This window comes from Hakea prostrata, chromosome 2 (genome assembly GCF_041222555.1).
Source record: "Hakea prostrata isolate BN-2017 chromosome 2, UWA_Hpros_2, whole genome shotgun sequence".
NCBI lineage: Eukaryota > Viridiplantae > Streptophyta > Magnoliopsida > Proteales > Proteaceae > Hakea > Hakea prostrata.
The window spans coordinates 8,676,150-8,688,980 of NC_142601.1; the positions used below are offsets into that span (position 1 = coordinate 8,676,150).

At 38.1% G+C, this 12,831-nt stretch overlaps 2 protein-coding genes across 3 annotated transcripts; one reads left to right on the top strand and one right to left on the bottom strand.

Moving 5' to 3' along the window:
- The first annotated feature begins 1,774 nt into the window (after window positions 1-1,774).
- On the top strand, window positions 1,775-4,289 carry LOC149023622 (Ribosomal protein S12/S23 family protein). The gene is made up of 4 exons (XM_089144170.1): window positions 1,775-1,884; window positions 3,272-3,427; window positions 3,505-3,631; window positions 3,735-4,289. Exons 1-4 carry the CDS (start codon window positions 1,880-1,882, stop codon window positions 3,873-3,875), a joined length of 429 nt encoding a protein of 142 aa, XP_089000296.1. The 5' UTR covers window positions 1,775-1,879; the 3' UTR covers window positions 3,876-4,289.
- A 451-nt stretch (window positions 4,290-4,740) lies between these two features.
- LOC149023623 (uncharacterized) lies at window positions 4,741-10,367 on the bottom strand. 2 transcript variants are annotated; one of them, XM_089144168.1, is made up of 9 exons: window positions 10,281-10,367; window positions 10,060-10,182; window positions 8,035-8,232; window positions 7,667-7,933; window positions 7,193-7,227; window positions 7,018-7,113; window positions 6,541-6,712; window positions 5,804-6,453; window positions 4,741-5,723 (listed from the first exon to the last, which is right to left on the bottom strand). In XM_089144168.1, exons 2-9 carry the CDS (start codon window positions 10,178-10,180, stop codon window positions 5,214-5,216), a joined length of 2,049 nt encoding a protein of 682 aa, XP_089000294.1. In that variant the 5' UTR covers window positions 10,181-10,182; window positions 10,281-10,367; the 3' UTR covers window positions 4,741-5,213. The 2 variants fall into 2 exon arrangements, with proteins under 2 accessions (XP_089000294.1, XP_089000295.1); XM_089144169.1 differs by lacking the exon at window positions 10,281-10,367 and having other exon boundaries at window positions 10,060-10,227.
- Between the last annotated feature and the right edge of the window lie 2,464 nt (window positions 10,368-12,831).

Here is a 12,831-nt window from a genome sequence, read left to right on the forward strand (position 1 = left end):
TCGTCCACTCAGGGGGTGCGGACACACTTGTGCGGATTATAGGTGACGGTTACAAGAATGGCGGGGTGCTTGAAGGGCATAGGAGTAGACCCCAACTTGAAGATACCTATCATGTGCCTTGGTCCCTGAACCATTGGGCCCTTGATGTTGGGAGGAAGAAAGCCCATGAAACTCTGATGGAAAGGGAAGGCCTGTCAGGATGTAGTATGCCTATGGGTGCAGGATTCTTCGAAAAAGCGTAGGCTGATTCGAAGACCTAGGACCTTGGGGCAAAGGATGAAGCGCTTTGACTTTGTCCCCCGGGATCCACCACAGGTTGGGTTTGAGAGCCGTGTGATGGGTGACTATCCAGCACGGTTCGGAGAGCACTTTTAGTTTGCGCTAGTTATTACCTTAGTAATTAAAAAAAACTTAACTGTAATTTGATAGCTCTTTATTTTTTAATTTGGTGTTATTTTTTAATTTTTGTTATATACTTTTCAATTTGATGTAATTAATTTTAAAAAGTTCTTACTTCCATTAGGTTTTTATTTATTTACTATCTAATTTGGGTTATCAATTTTAGGAATTTCCTTTTCTTAGCGGAAAAAAACAATTTAGGTAATTTTTTTTAATTTAAAATAATAAAGATACAACTCTAAAATTGGTATTTGATATGATTTTTTTTAAATGATGACGGATGTGTTTTGACTTCTTAATTTTAGAAGGACAAAATAGACATTAAACATGCAACTGTAATTGCCTCTTAATATTATTAGAATTGAGGGAATTAATTATAATTATTCAAAAGAAAAAATAAAAATTGGGTGTGATGTGTCCAAAATCTACTCAGTCTATAGATCTCTGGGAATGACCTGCAAAACAATATTAGACATGGCCCGACCTTAGGGTCAGGAGGCCACCTTCGAAAGCTAAGTCAATTGTGGAACTGATCACAAATCTCTGGCTAGTTGTAGAGCAAAAATTGAATACAATAGTAAGGAAAACGATTCAGATATTTCGTCTAAGCATAGGCTATTTGTTTATATAGGTTTTACCTCTGATTCTCGATCGTTGGATGCATTCGTGATCCTTCTTGGTGGCCGTCCGATTGTAGAGTTTTGCCCCATTTTTTTCGGGGGTGGAAGTAGTTTCCATGTTTAATAAGATTATCCACTCTTTAGAGTAACGCAGTAACCGTTTATAATTCAATCACGTATCCCGAATTTCTTGGGGTCTTGCTTATCTTTGGAACCGCAAGGTTCCTTCCTCATCATGCTATAATGATTCGACCGGATGTCCGAACCCGACAGTGGGGTCGGATCATCTTTGACCGAGGTCAAAGACTAAATCGAAGGTAGACCCGGTTTGATAATATTTAATCCGCAACAGGGTGTCAACCAACTGGGTCCCATTCAAGCTAATTGCTCCAACCAATATTAAAGCTTGGCATCGTTTCTCATCCATCTACCCGTCTAAGCCCCATCAACGTTTGAGATATTGGTATCAGGATTGGAACGGCAGATAAAGATTTGAAAGATCGTCGACTTTTGGACCACATTTGACATTTTTACCCTTATTTTGCACTTTATGTTATATACGTTTTTACCCTTTTACCCCTAGTCCGTTTTTGGAATAGAATTTTGCAGTTGATACCTTATTACCGATCGAGCCGAAATCGATCAACTAAAATTGGTTCATGTGCATTTGAAACCGGTTCAGATTCATTCCACTTAAACTGAATTCATTAGACACGTGCTTAAAATCAACGATAAATTTGTTTAGGGTTTTCGTCCACCAGATTTGTTTGTGTGAGGTTTTTCTAGGCGGCTTGGCTTGTTCTTCTGCTTGCTCACGAAGCCTCTGTTTCAGTCGAAGAACCTCTCTACTTTCAGCAGCCATGGGGTAAGAACTCTTGGCTTCCATGAATATTCATCTGTTTTCTTACTTCAAACATTTAAATCATGTTGTTTCTGTTTGTTCTTGTCAATTTGAATGTGATGCCCATTGCTTTGACGAACAAATAGATTTTAACTGGGATATGGTATTTCGCCGGAGTTTGTTTTATTAAGATAGAGATTTAGAATCCATGTGTTATTTCTCCATCTGCGGTGTTATTTGCTTCTTCATGCTTTAGCTTCGAATCTCTTTTTAGTTGTTTTCATGATGGTGTATAGGAGTAGAGATTAATCTGAAAATTTATCTTATGATGGAAATATGAATAGAAAATGTGTCCTCCCTTTGGTTAGAATTCATTTGGATCTCCTTCCAGTTTCCAAAATTCATAGATTGGATTTTATTTCTTGTCATTCCGTTTTTTTCTTTTTCTTTTTTTTTTTTTTGGGGGGGGGTGTTGTGGTCCTTGTGGAAAGATAAAACCTAAGGCATCCATGAAAGACCAATGCTTAACCTGAGCTTACGGTTGTTGCTGCAAACCTTGACGCCATTTGAAAACCTATACCTTCTATTTGTTGTTGTTGATCTGCATCTCCTGATTGTTTGGGTTTCTTTTTTATTTATTTATTTATTTATTTTTGGTGGGAGGAGGATATTGAGTGTTAGGATATTAGGTTTGATTAAGTCCCAGTTAGTATTTTACAGTTTGGGTTGTATTAGGACCTTTTCCTCTATTTAGCTTGTTTCTCTTTTTCCCTTATACTGTTGGGAGATCCGGGTAAGGCATGATAATCTTGGGGGTTTACTGAAGACACTTGGAAGCACATTAACATCACTTTAGTCATGGGGTTTTTGTAACTACCGCTGTGATTCTTCCCTTGTACCTTTTGTCTTAGCAGCAAAGTATAGAGACTTGTTGATCACACAGTGTCACTAGTGATAGTGTTTCTTCCATCTAATTACATCCCAGGAGATCCTGCTATTGATAGCATAGATGTTCCTTTTATGTACATGGTAATGTTGTTGTAAAACATTCCACTGTCATTACAGCCATTCTTGCCCTTTGTAGTGATTTGTATAGGAGCATTGTAATTAGTGTAATATTTTTATAGGAACTGAGGAATTAGTGATAAAGTTGTTAGATGAAGGTCATGATAACTGATGTGTCAATGATCACTGGAAAGAAATTAGTTTTTGCATTTTTTGAGCGGTTTGCTGAATTAAGGAAAGAAATTGGCTTTTGGACTTATTGTGTTGTTACCTGAACTGATCCTTTATGCTGAGAATATTTCATATTCTTATAAAACTTATGCTTGTTATGAATGAATTTGGTTATGCTATGCCTTAAAATTTTCCATAACATTTGTATTGGTTGGTTGATGCAAATTTATTCTAGGAAGACACGTGGTATGGGAGCTGGTCGCAAATTGAAGTCCCACCGTAGAAGACAGAGGTGGGCAGACAAATCATATAAAAAATCTCATCTTGGTAATGAGTGGAAGAAGCCATTTGCTGGTTCTTCCCACGCCAAGGGCATTGTTCTTGAAAAGATGTAAGACACAGCAAAACACCCTTTTTTCATATTTACCATCATAAAACTTAAGACTTACGTGAGGTTTGCTTTCACAGTGGTATTGAGGCCAAACAACCTAACTCTGCCATCCGAAAATGTGCTCGGGTTCAATTGATTAAGAATGGAAAGAAGATAGCAGCTTTCGTGCCTAATGATGGTTGCTTAAACTACATTGAAGAAAATGTTAGTTATCTTAATGACTGGCAGGCCTAAAATCCTCTGCAGTAATTGCAAGCTTTTCACCTTATCTTGTTGAAATTGAATTATTTTAATGCTACTATTGCAGGATGAGGTGCTGATTGCAGGATTCGGACGTAAAGGCCATGCTGTCGGAGATATTCCTGGAGTCAGGTTCAAGGTGGTGAAGGTATCTGGTGTTTCTCTTCTGGCTCTGTTCAAGGAGAAAAAGGAGAAGCCTAGGTCATAATTATGCCGTGGACTTGCAATACCACCTCTCTAGTGTTTGCTCCAACGATAATGCTGGAAGAACTCTTCGTATGAGGAATGAATTTGTGAACGGTTTAGCCATCAATTTTGTAGTATTCAACAATCTCATTTTGGTGTTGACTTGACAATTTTTTGTTTTACCTAAAGAATTCTCAATCTCAATAGCTAGAGCTGTACTCTGAAGCCACAGCGATTCAGAAATCAACTGAAAATCATTACGTTCTGTTGTGTTGGAGGCTGGGACTTTGATTCATATTCTAATGTTCCGTTTGGATGGCCAACAAAAAGTTGAGATGACCCAAAAAATTCTCAGTGGTCTGAGGTTGCCATTTGAGAATGGTTTCCTGAGATTTGGATCATAAGGTGTGATTATTATCCACAAAATAAGGTGTGTTCATATGGAGAATGGTTAAAAGGTTCAAATACGATCCTCAATTTCTCTTTCTATATTATCCATAAGATAATCTTTCACTGAAACTTCCATGACCTCTCGCTGTGGTTGGGTAGACAGTTTTCCACAATAAAGGGACTTTAGAAAACAGGGAAGAAATGGCGAATGCATAGAAAGCCATTTGGGGATTCAAACGTTCCCACAAGTAGATACTGATTTAGCAGCAGATTCTCATTATGAGTTTCTCACAGATTTTGTTGGAGAGTAAGAAATGAAAATTTTCAATGATATTTTAGAGGGATTGGATGTAAGAGTTATAGGAAGTGATGGAAAATTTTCCAATACAGGATGATTTTATGAATAAATTCTAACAGCTGCTACTGTCCTGAGCTCGCTCTTCCATCTGCCATGGAGGGAGAACTTACGTTTTTGCTATGTTCTTGTGTGTCTCTCTCTTCTAAACTTGCGATGGCTCACTTACCCCTCTTAAGGGAGCAGGAGAGACAGACATATAGGGTGCTATAACCCAGTAAACTGATTAATATTTGCAAATGATAGAGACATTAAAAGTTTTGAATCAAGCATTCCACAAGTTTATCATCCAAGTTACATCCAATTCACATGCCTACAGGAAAAACCATTTCCCCACATGCTAATGGCTAATGGTTATATGCAAGAAGTGACTTATTTTCTAGCAGGTTGTCTTCTGAAAAAGGATATCTTGATGCCTTCAACCAGTACCTATGTGGCTGAATCTTTCCAGAGAAAGGAATCCTTGAGCTAGAAGATTCCCAGGACTAGAAAGAAGATAAAACTAGAACAATTGCTGATGAAGAAAGGACTTTGTAATTCAATTCGGCACACCCGAATTGAGATCTATAAGTCTTAACATCAGTTACAAGACTACCAACCTGATCTTCAATTAATTCAATTCAGCACACCCGGATTGAGATCTATAAGTCTAACACTTGTTATAAGACTACCAACCTGATCTTCAATCCCAAAAAAGTTTTCCTTGTCACCAGGATTACATGTCCCTACTTCTTCAGAGGGACTGATCTTCGCGGCTCTTAAAGAGACTTGACTCCCATTGTTTGGCACTATGTTTTTCTTTGATGGATCTATCCCACCTTTGACTTTTGCATTCAGACCAGTACCACAGTTCAATGCATCAGTAAGTACCTTTGGGGAAGCATTTGCTTGTTCATGGAGATCTGCAGAATTAGGTTTTATACTTGCTGAAGGACGCAGCACTCTACCGTGCTCAGATTCAGATATCATTTTCCCTGTTTTGGTCAGCACTCTTGGAGGCTGTACTTTACCAGGTTTGACTTTAGTGGCACTAACATTAAGGCAACTGGTTCCAGGTCCATCCTTTGGCAAACCATTTCTTGCTGCTCCCAGAACTCTCTTAGGAGTGGGAAGTGCAGTTTTCTCCTGATAATCAGTTCATTCTAGTGTAAATATCTGAAATGGAAAAAAAAATGAAATATATATACACACCAGACCAAACTCACCGCATCAAAGAATCCAATCTTCGGTGATGGCATTCGAAGGCCAGAAGGTTTGATACTCCTAGAAACATTTGAGGAAGCCAAATGGGAGAGAGCATTGGTGTCTACTGGCAATTCCATTTCACATTCACTCATCAACTCTGCTCCAACACCTACATTTTTGGAACTTTTCTGACAATGCGTTTGCGCATCCAATGCCTGAGAAGTTTCAATGTCCAAATGGAACCCACTGTGAAGAAACTTACTAGTTTTTGAATTACTAGACCTCTGGTTGGGAGCTGAAGATGATTCTGAGGACCAACGACCAATAGGACTAGCTGATGAAACACTTGAATGCTGCTTAGACGGAGACATTATGTGTGCAGAGAAACGAGAGTTCCCAGAATCAGCTTTACTTCTTGATGATATTCTTTTGGGTTTCATTGGAGTTGAACCAAATGGAACCGGATTAATGTTTCTAGTACTGGTCTTGTTACTCCAGAAGTTTGAAGGAGATTCACCCCTTGAATCAGATGAAATGCTTCCACATCTGCTTACTGTGGAAACAGGAGAACCTGAAAAGGAGGATCTTGTGGATGGTGAAGACCTGGGAGTAACACTGCCACAATCACCTGATTTATGTCTTTTGGGTCGCACATCCGGGGTCCGCTTACCTGTGTGTGTCAAACAAAACTGAATGATGCAGTTAAGAATCCAAATAAAGAGCTTCTGATCACGAAAGAGATATCAGTCTCAATTACCAGAAGCAGCTTTTGTGGTGTTACGTTCTGCTTGGATACGACCGGTACACAAGGAACTCCTTTTTGCAGGAGCAGCTGAGATGGGGACAGCCCTGCTTAGCATCTTGGGTGGCTTAGAAGATGATGAATTTGGGGTTCCACTTTTAGAAGCAGGCTTTATTAAATCAGAAGGCTAAAAGGAAATCAGACAGAAAGCATGGAGTCAAAAGTTATTTTCATGATTCAATGCCACATAATTTTACACTTCTAAGGGTCAAAGGAAGGCCACGACCGATGGTATTCTGAGCACACAGGGTCCTGGTATAGGAGGGTTTGAAGATAATCCTAACCTGAACCATTAAACCACTGCTCTAAGCAGGGTCTTGGAAAGCACAAAGAAAATAATAAAATAAAAATTCTAAAGCCAACTGGAAAAAGCATGGAGGACTTTGGGAGTGCATGGTAGACTAAAAAGAAGCAAAGAACTCCATTACTTGCCTGCACAACATGTTGACGTACAGAAGCTTTCTTTGCAGTATTCGCTGAACTTTGAATGCCAACAGTTTGCCTCTTCGAAGCAGCTATGGACTTCATCTGTGATTTTGATAGTAGCTTCAGATTCCTTTCTAGAAGCTTAAAAATACTAAACATGGCTTCCATCTTTTGAACTTACCTTTTCTGGGGAAGGAAGCCCAAACCTTTTGGAAGCTGAAAAGAAGAATCACTGTTATTTTGGGAGTTATTGTACGAGGAAACTGCTGCAAAAGCAAAAGTGTAATACATGTTCTACTTGATAAACCCCAACCAGCATACAATATTTCAGGCAACATTAGTATGTAAAAGGAACTTCCTGCATTCCTACAAACAGAATTGACACACATGATACGAATGTTGACCCCACTTTAAATTTTGATCTTTGAATTTGTTTTTGGCAGCCACAAGATACAGGGTTCAGTATCCCCAGTGTTTGCTCACATGCCTCTAAATCATCAAGTGGCCATGCAGGGTAGCTTTGAACATTGAAAACATCTCCTTGTGACCTTTTCTTCACCAGAAACACAAATTGAGGACGAAGTCTTTGTTCTGTTGTTTATCTTACACAATTATCAAAGTAGAACTAACAAAATTAATGGAGTAGAAATCTTACAGGAAAGACTTGGGGGTCCTCGTTCTACTGTTCCTGGGTTGATACTAGAAGATGTCACATTGGAACATTTACTGAACTTTTGAATTGAAGCTCGTAAATCCTCAAACAAATCAATCTCAATGCTTTCCAATGTCAAAGAATCACTGTCAAGTGTAGAGTCAGATAAAGTTGATCTTCGTACGTCTTCTTGAATCCTAGGCAATAGAGGTAATGCAGCTTTACTGAATCCTTTATTTATGATAGAGAGCTCTTCAGGATTAAGAACACCTGAGCAAGAAGATGTCTTCATCAGTCATGACAGTGAACAAGAAGTTTGTATCATATCATCAAGGAAATCAGATTGGACTAGAAGAAGTAAGAAATGCTACCGGCACTTGTGAAGAAAGCACTATCCCAGGCTATACTTTTGCGTATGTTACACTTGTTAACTTCTCTTGATCTTTCAGATTCGAAGGATTCAGATGACACAGGTGTCTGTTTCTTTTGCCTACTCAAATCTGCTGCATCTTCCCAATTCTGGGCATTCCAAACCTCAAATAACCCAAAACCATCATTCTCTTGTTTTTCTGTGAGAAAATTCAAATTTGGCACTTGTAAAGTTTTTTATTTCAAGGCAACTTAATAAAGTAGGTAGCAAAGGAAAATTGTGTTGACTATGGCAAAGAAATATGAAAAGCGAACACCCAAAGTAAAATTTGTCACTTTAGATCCTTGGAACTATGGAACCTTTCAATTAGACAGCATACAACCTCAAACAGTGATATAATAAAAAAAGGAAGTGGCATTCACCTTCTATCAAAATTCAACTCTTTGATTACTACAATAACCCATAGATGGTAAAAACTAAAAACACTGCAGCTGTTATTTGCATCAGTCTAGATTTTTACAGCTAAAAATTTAAAGATCCTGCTAAATGAGGGAGCCTTGTGCACTAGGTATGGCATTTTTTCCTTGTCTAGGTTTTACACCCGTATACAACTGAAATGTATGTTCTGTCACTGTAATCTTTATAGAAACAAACAGGATTTCAACATTGAGCAATGACACAATATTTACCTCATCCAACTAATACGCAAACCTTTCAGACCAGCCACATGTACACAGCCATCACAGTTTTCAGTCTACAGAAGTCCTCAAACTTTCTATACTAAAGAATATTCATCACACGTTTTGCCAGTTGGCAGAAATCTCTGCTTTGACATTTGTCACATAACAACTAACAAGGCAAAACCACTGAACTCAATTGTCAGCATGGCATTCAGTATGAGATTCAAGGTGGATTTACTGAAAGTAGCTTTACCTCCAAGAGAGAAACATAACAAATCCTAAATAAATCCACTCATGAGTTGAATCAGAATTTTCATTGCTTGGATAGGCAAGATGAAATGTCAAAGAAAAAAGAAAGAAATGGCATCATGACTAAAATTTACAAAAATGAACCCACCCTTTGGTGAAATGAATTTACAGAAAGCCTAATTACACAATACGAAAATACCAACTCCACTATCTACCAAAATGCAATTGCAGTGTTCTTCATTGCAAGCAAGTAAACTAGCAATTCCAAAACTTTTGTAGCTTCCACATTTGTGAAGGAAGTTGAAATGAAAAAAGAAGAATCATATGTCATCATTATCAGAAAGAAATTTGATTTTAAAGTAAACTAGCAAGTGCAAAATTTTTGTAGCCTCCACATTTGTGAAGAAAGTTGAATAAAAAAAGAAGAATCATATATCATCATCAAAAGAAAGAAATTTGATTTTAAAGAACCAATTTATCTAGTCCATACTTCGAGCCTAAAAAATTATGTAAAAGAACATCATTCACAACAAATAGGCAATTTCAAGTGAATCAACAAAAAAGCAACCCAAATAGATTCTGCCTGAGACCTCCACTTCAGAGCGGAAGACTCTTGAACCAAAACATTAGGTTTAGAGCTTTGACTATGAGTGATCTTTCAGCAACAGTAAGATCTCGGCCTCAGACTATCATCCAGTCAGATAAGTAAGACAATTTTATGAAAGTTAACGAATACATACAAAATTAGCAACATATTTCACACAAATTCACACCCGAAAGAGCCTTTTACCATTTATATTGTCTGAAGTAGCCAAGAGAACCATTGAATTATTGAATCCAAGAATACTGACAAAATGAAGGGCAGGAGCCACACAAGAAAACAAACAAACAGAAAAAGACCTCCAACTACACAGTCGCCGGAATCATTATAATGTCTAAAAGATCTTTGAAACGGCAAATGATTGAATCAAAATAATACAAGAAAAGACAGATATAAATATACAGCTACAAAGAAAAGGAACAAAACCCATGAATTAGTCAGATTGTCGGTGTTTCTAGCCAATCTAGAGCGAACAATAGAAGATAAAGAGACGTACCAGAACTTCCAAATTCTACTGTCCTGCCCGAAGGAGAAGCTATCAGGCAATCATCGTCAAATGAAATATCGAAGATTTGACACCTCTCCATCTCTTGATTTCTCTTCTCACAATCATCCATCACTACGCAAAACAAATGGAAACCGAAATCTCTCAGAAGTGAAGAAAAGAAACGTTGGGCAAAAAATAAAAAAACCAGAAACGGTAATCCGACAAGAAACCTCTACAACTGGGCTGCAAATTTCAAGCTTCGAAGTTTATTCGATTGTCTAATCGAGTTATAGTTGGAAGTTGTAACTTGTAACTTGTAACCCACCAGAAAAAGGAGAATGATCATAAATGAGAAATAAAATTAAAAAAATTCAAAATAAAATAACGGTTTGATAATTAATGATGAGCGGGAAGTTTTGACCTTCTACATAAAAGGCTTTCAACATGGGCCGAATGAAACCCAGGCCCACGTCATCTGAGCCGAGTATAGCCTTTAGCCTAGGTTGTAAAATGGTATTTTAGTCCTGCAAATTTGCAAACCCTAATCAGGTTAGTGTAGGAGAGGGGTCGTGCTTCAGTGCGCATTAACAATTAATGCGCAGTACTGAGCTGCCTACGGTCGCAATTTAAAGTAGTGGTCACCTGTTGTATTTATTTATTTATTGGTTTCAATCGGTGTAGTTCAAAAAGTTATTAAAAAAAATTAACGAGCCACATGGGAAAGTCATCTTTGCTTCAGCTGGTGCCTTCCCAGAAAATCGCATCCTCTTGATGGAGTTATCGGCTATTCGACTGGGCTTGCAGCGTGCTATCCACATGGGTATTCGGTGTGTTCAAATCAGATCTGATTCTAGAGAAGCCATCTTGATGATTCGTAGAACTCATCGTTCCCCTTGGTTCGTTGCAGATCTCATTCATGAGATCACTTCCTTGCAGCGATAGTTCACGGAGTGTGTGTTCATGCATCATGTCCGGGAGTTAAACTATGGTGCAGATTTTTTGGCTAGCCTCCTTCTTGAGGCGTCGTTGATCCATTTTGATCCAGGGGGAATACCTTTTGCCCTCACGGATATTGTCCGTGATGATGTAGAGGGAAAGATTTATTATCGAATGTAATTTTTGTACATTATTTTTCTAATATTATCAGCTACCTATTCCAAAAAAAATAAAAATAAACGAGCCACCAAAATTGATCCCTAGGCAGTTCAGCGTTGGCAAACGCGTAGGCATGGTAAAACTTGTCGCTGAATGTCGGCTGATTCGGTGACTATCGAAATTGTTTCCCAAGTGAAACCGAGATAAGTAAGAAATCACTGAAATATCGGCAATTTCTCGTTCGAAATTGCCAATATCTTGATTTTTTGAGATATTTTTGGAGATTTCTCACGATTTTTAGGCAATTTCTCTTGCGATTCTATAGTAAAATCTTTAAGGTCAATGGACAATCTTACCAATTATGTCCTACTGATTCAAGCCTCAAAAGGAAATGTGTCAATTGTGGTTAGGGAGGATAATCTACATAGAATAATTTATAGAAACAATTCAAATTAGGAAGACATTTTTAGGGTTGAAACAGGGGTCGGGATAGATCGGGCTTTTGCAAGCCCAAGTCCAGCTCTATATATTATAATCTAAGTCTATTCCCACCCTGACCCTAATTCAAAGCTAATGATTATTGTCCCAAATCCTAAGCCCTACAACGCCAAGCCGAGCCCATTGCCGCCCTGATTGGCCCTATACTTAGCCGTGTTCCTAGCCTTGGCCCTATCCTTTTCCATGTTCCTAATTCATTGAGATCAAGCTTTAGGGGCAAAATTAAGGCTAGAATCAGGACAAAAAATCAGGGATGGGTCGGGACAGGCCCGACGGGCCCAAAAAGTAATCTCAGCCTGTCCTTGGCCCTAACTCGCCCTCAGGACTAACCAAGCCCCATTCAGGCTCAGGGCGGGCTTAGGGCGAGTGGTGAGTTAGGGCCATCAAGGCTAAACTTGCACCCTTAGACATTTTGTAGCAAAATCTTGAACATTAATTAGCAATATTATCAATTATATCTCAGTGATTTAGGCCTCAAAAGGCAACGTGCAAAATGTGGTTAGGAAAGAATATATACATGAAAAAATTTATGGAAACTATTCAAATTATGAATAGATTCTGTAATGGAATCTTCAAGGTCAATGAGTAATCCTTCCAATTATGTCACAATGATTTAGGCCTCATAAGGTAACATGTTAAATGGGGTTAGGAAAGAAAATTTGCACAGAAGAATTTATGGGAAATAATTCAAATTTATCAAGTATTGGCATCAAATTAGAGCATCAAATTTGGGCCCAAAAAGACTAAAAATACCTCTCGAAATTAGGGGGTTGAAATCTGCCGAAACCGAGGCAAAATTTTCCACCTTGCGCATAGGAGAGAGAGAGTTCTACCTGAAAAAAAAAATAAAAGGGAGAAAAGACAGAGATTAGAGAGTCATAACCCTTCGTAGTTCCCGAGAAGGAATTAGAATCCCTTCACCAATGGTGGAGTGACTTCATGATTGGACTACTACATGATCTTCATTAGGTCTAGAAAAAAAAAATTTCCCTCCCATTAAGGGTTAGATGGTCATGGATGGAGAAAAAATCAACATAAAATATACAAAATAATCTGAAAAAGAGAAAAAAAACAAAGAACACAAGATTGATATATCACACTTGAGTAAGGGAGTCTCTTCATATCTTGTAGTATTCACTGAAATTAAAATCATATCATACCATTCCTGATCCTACTTAATGGTAACGA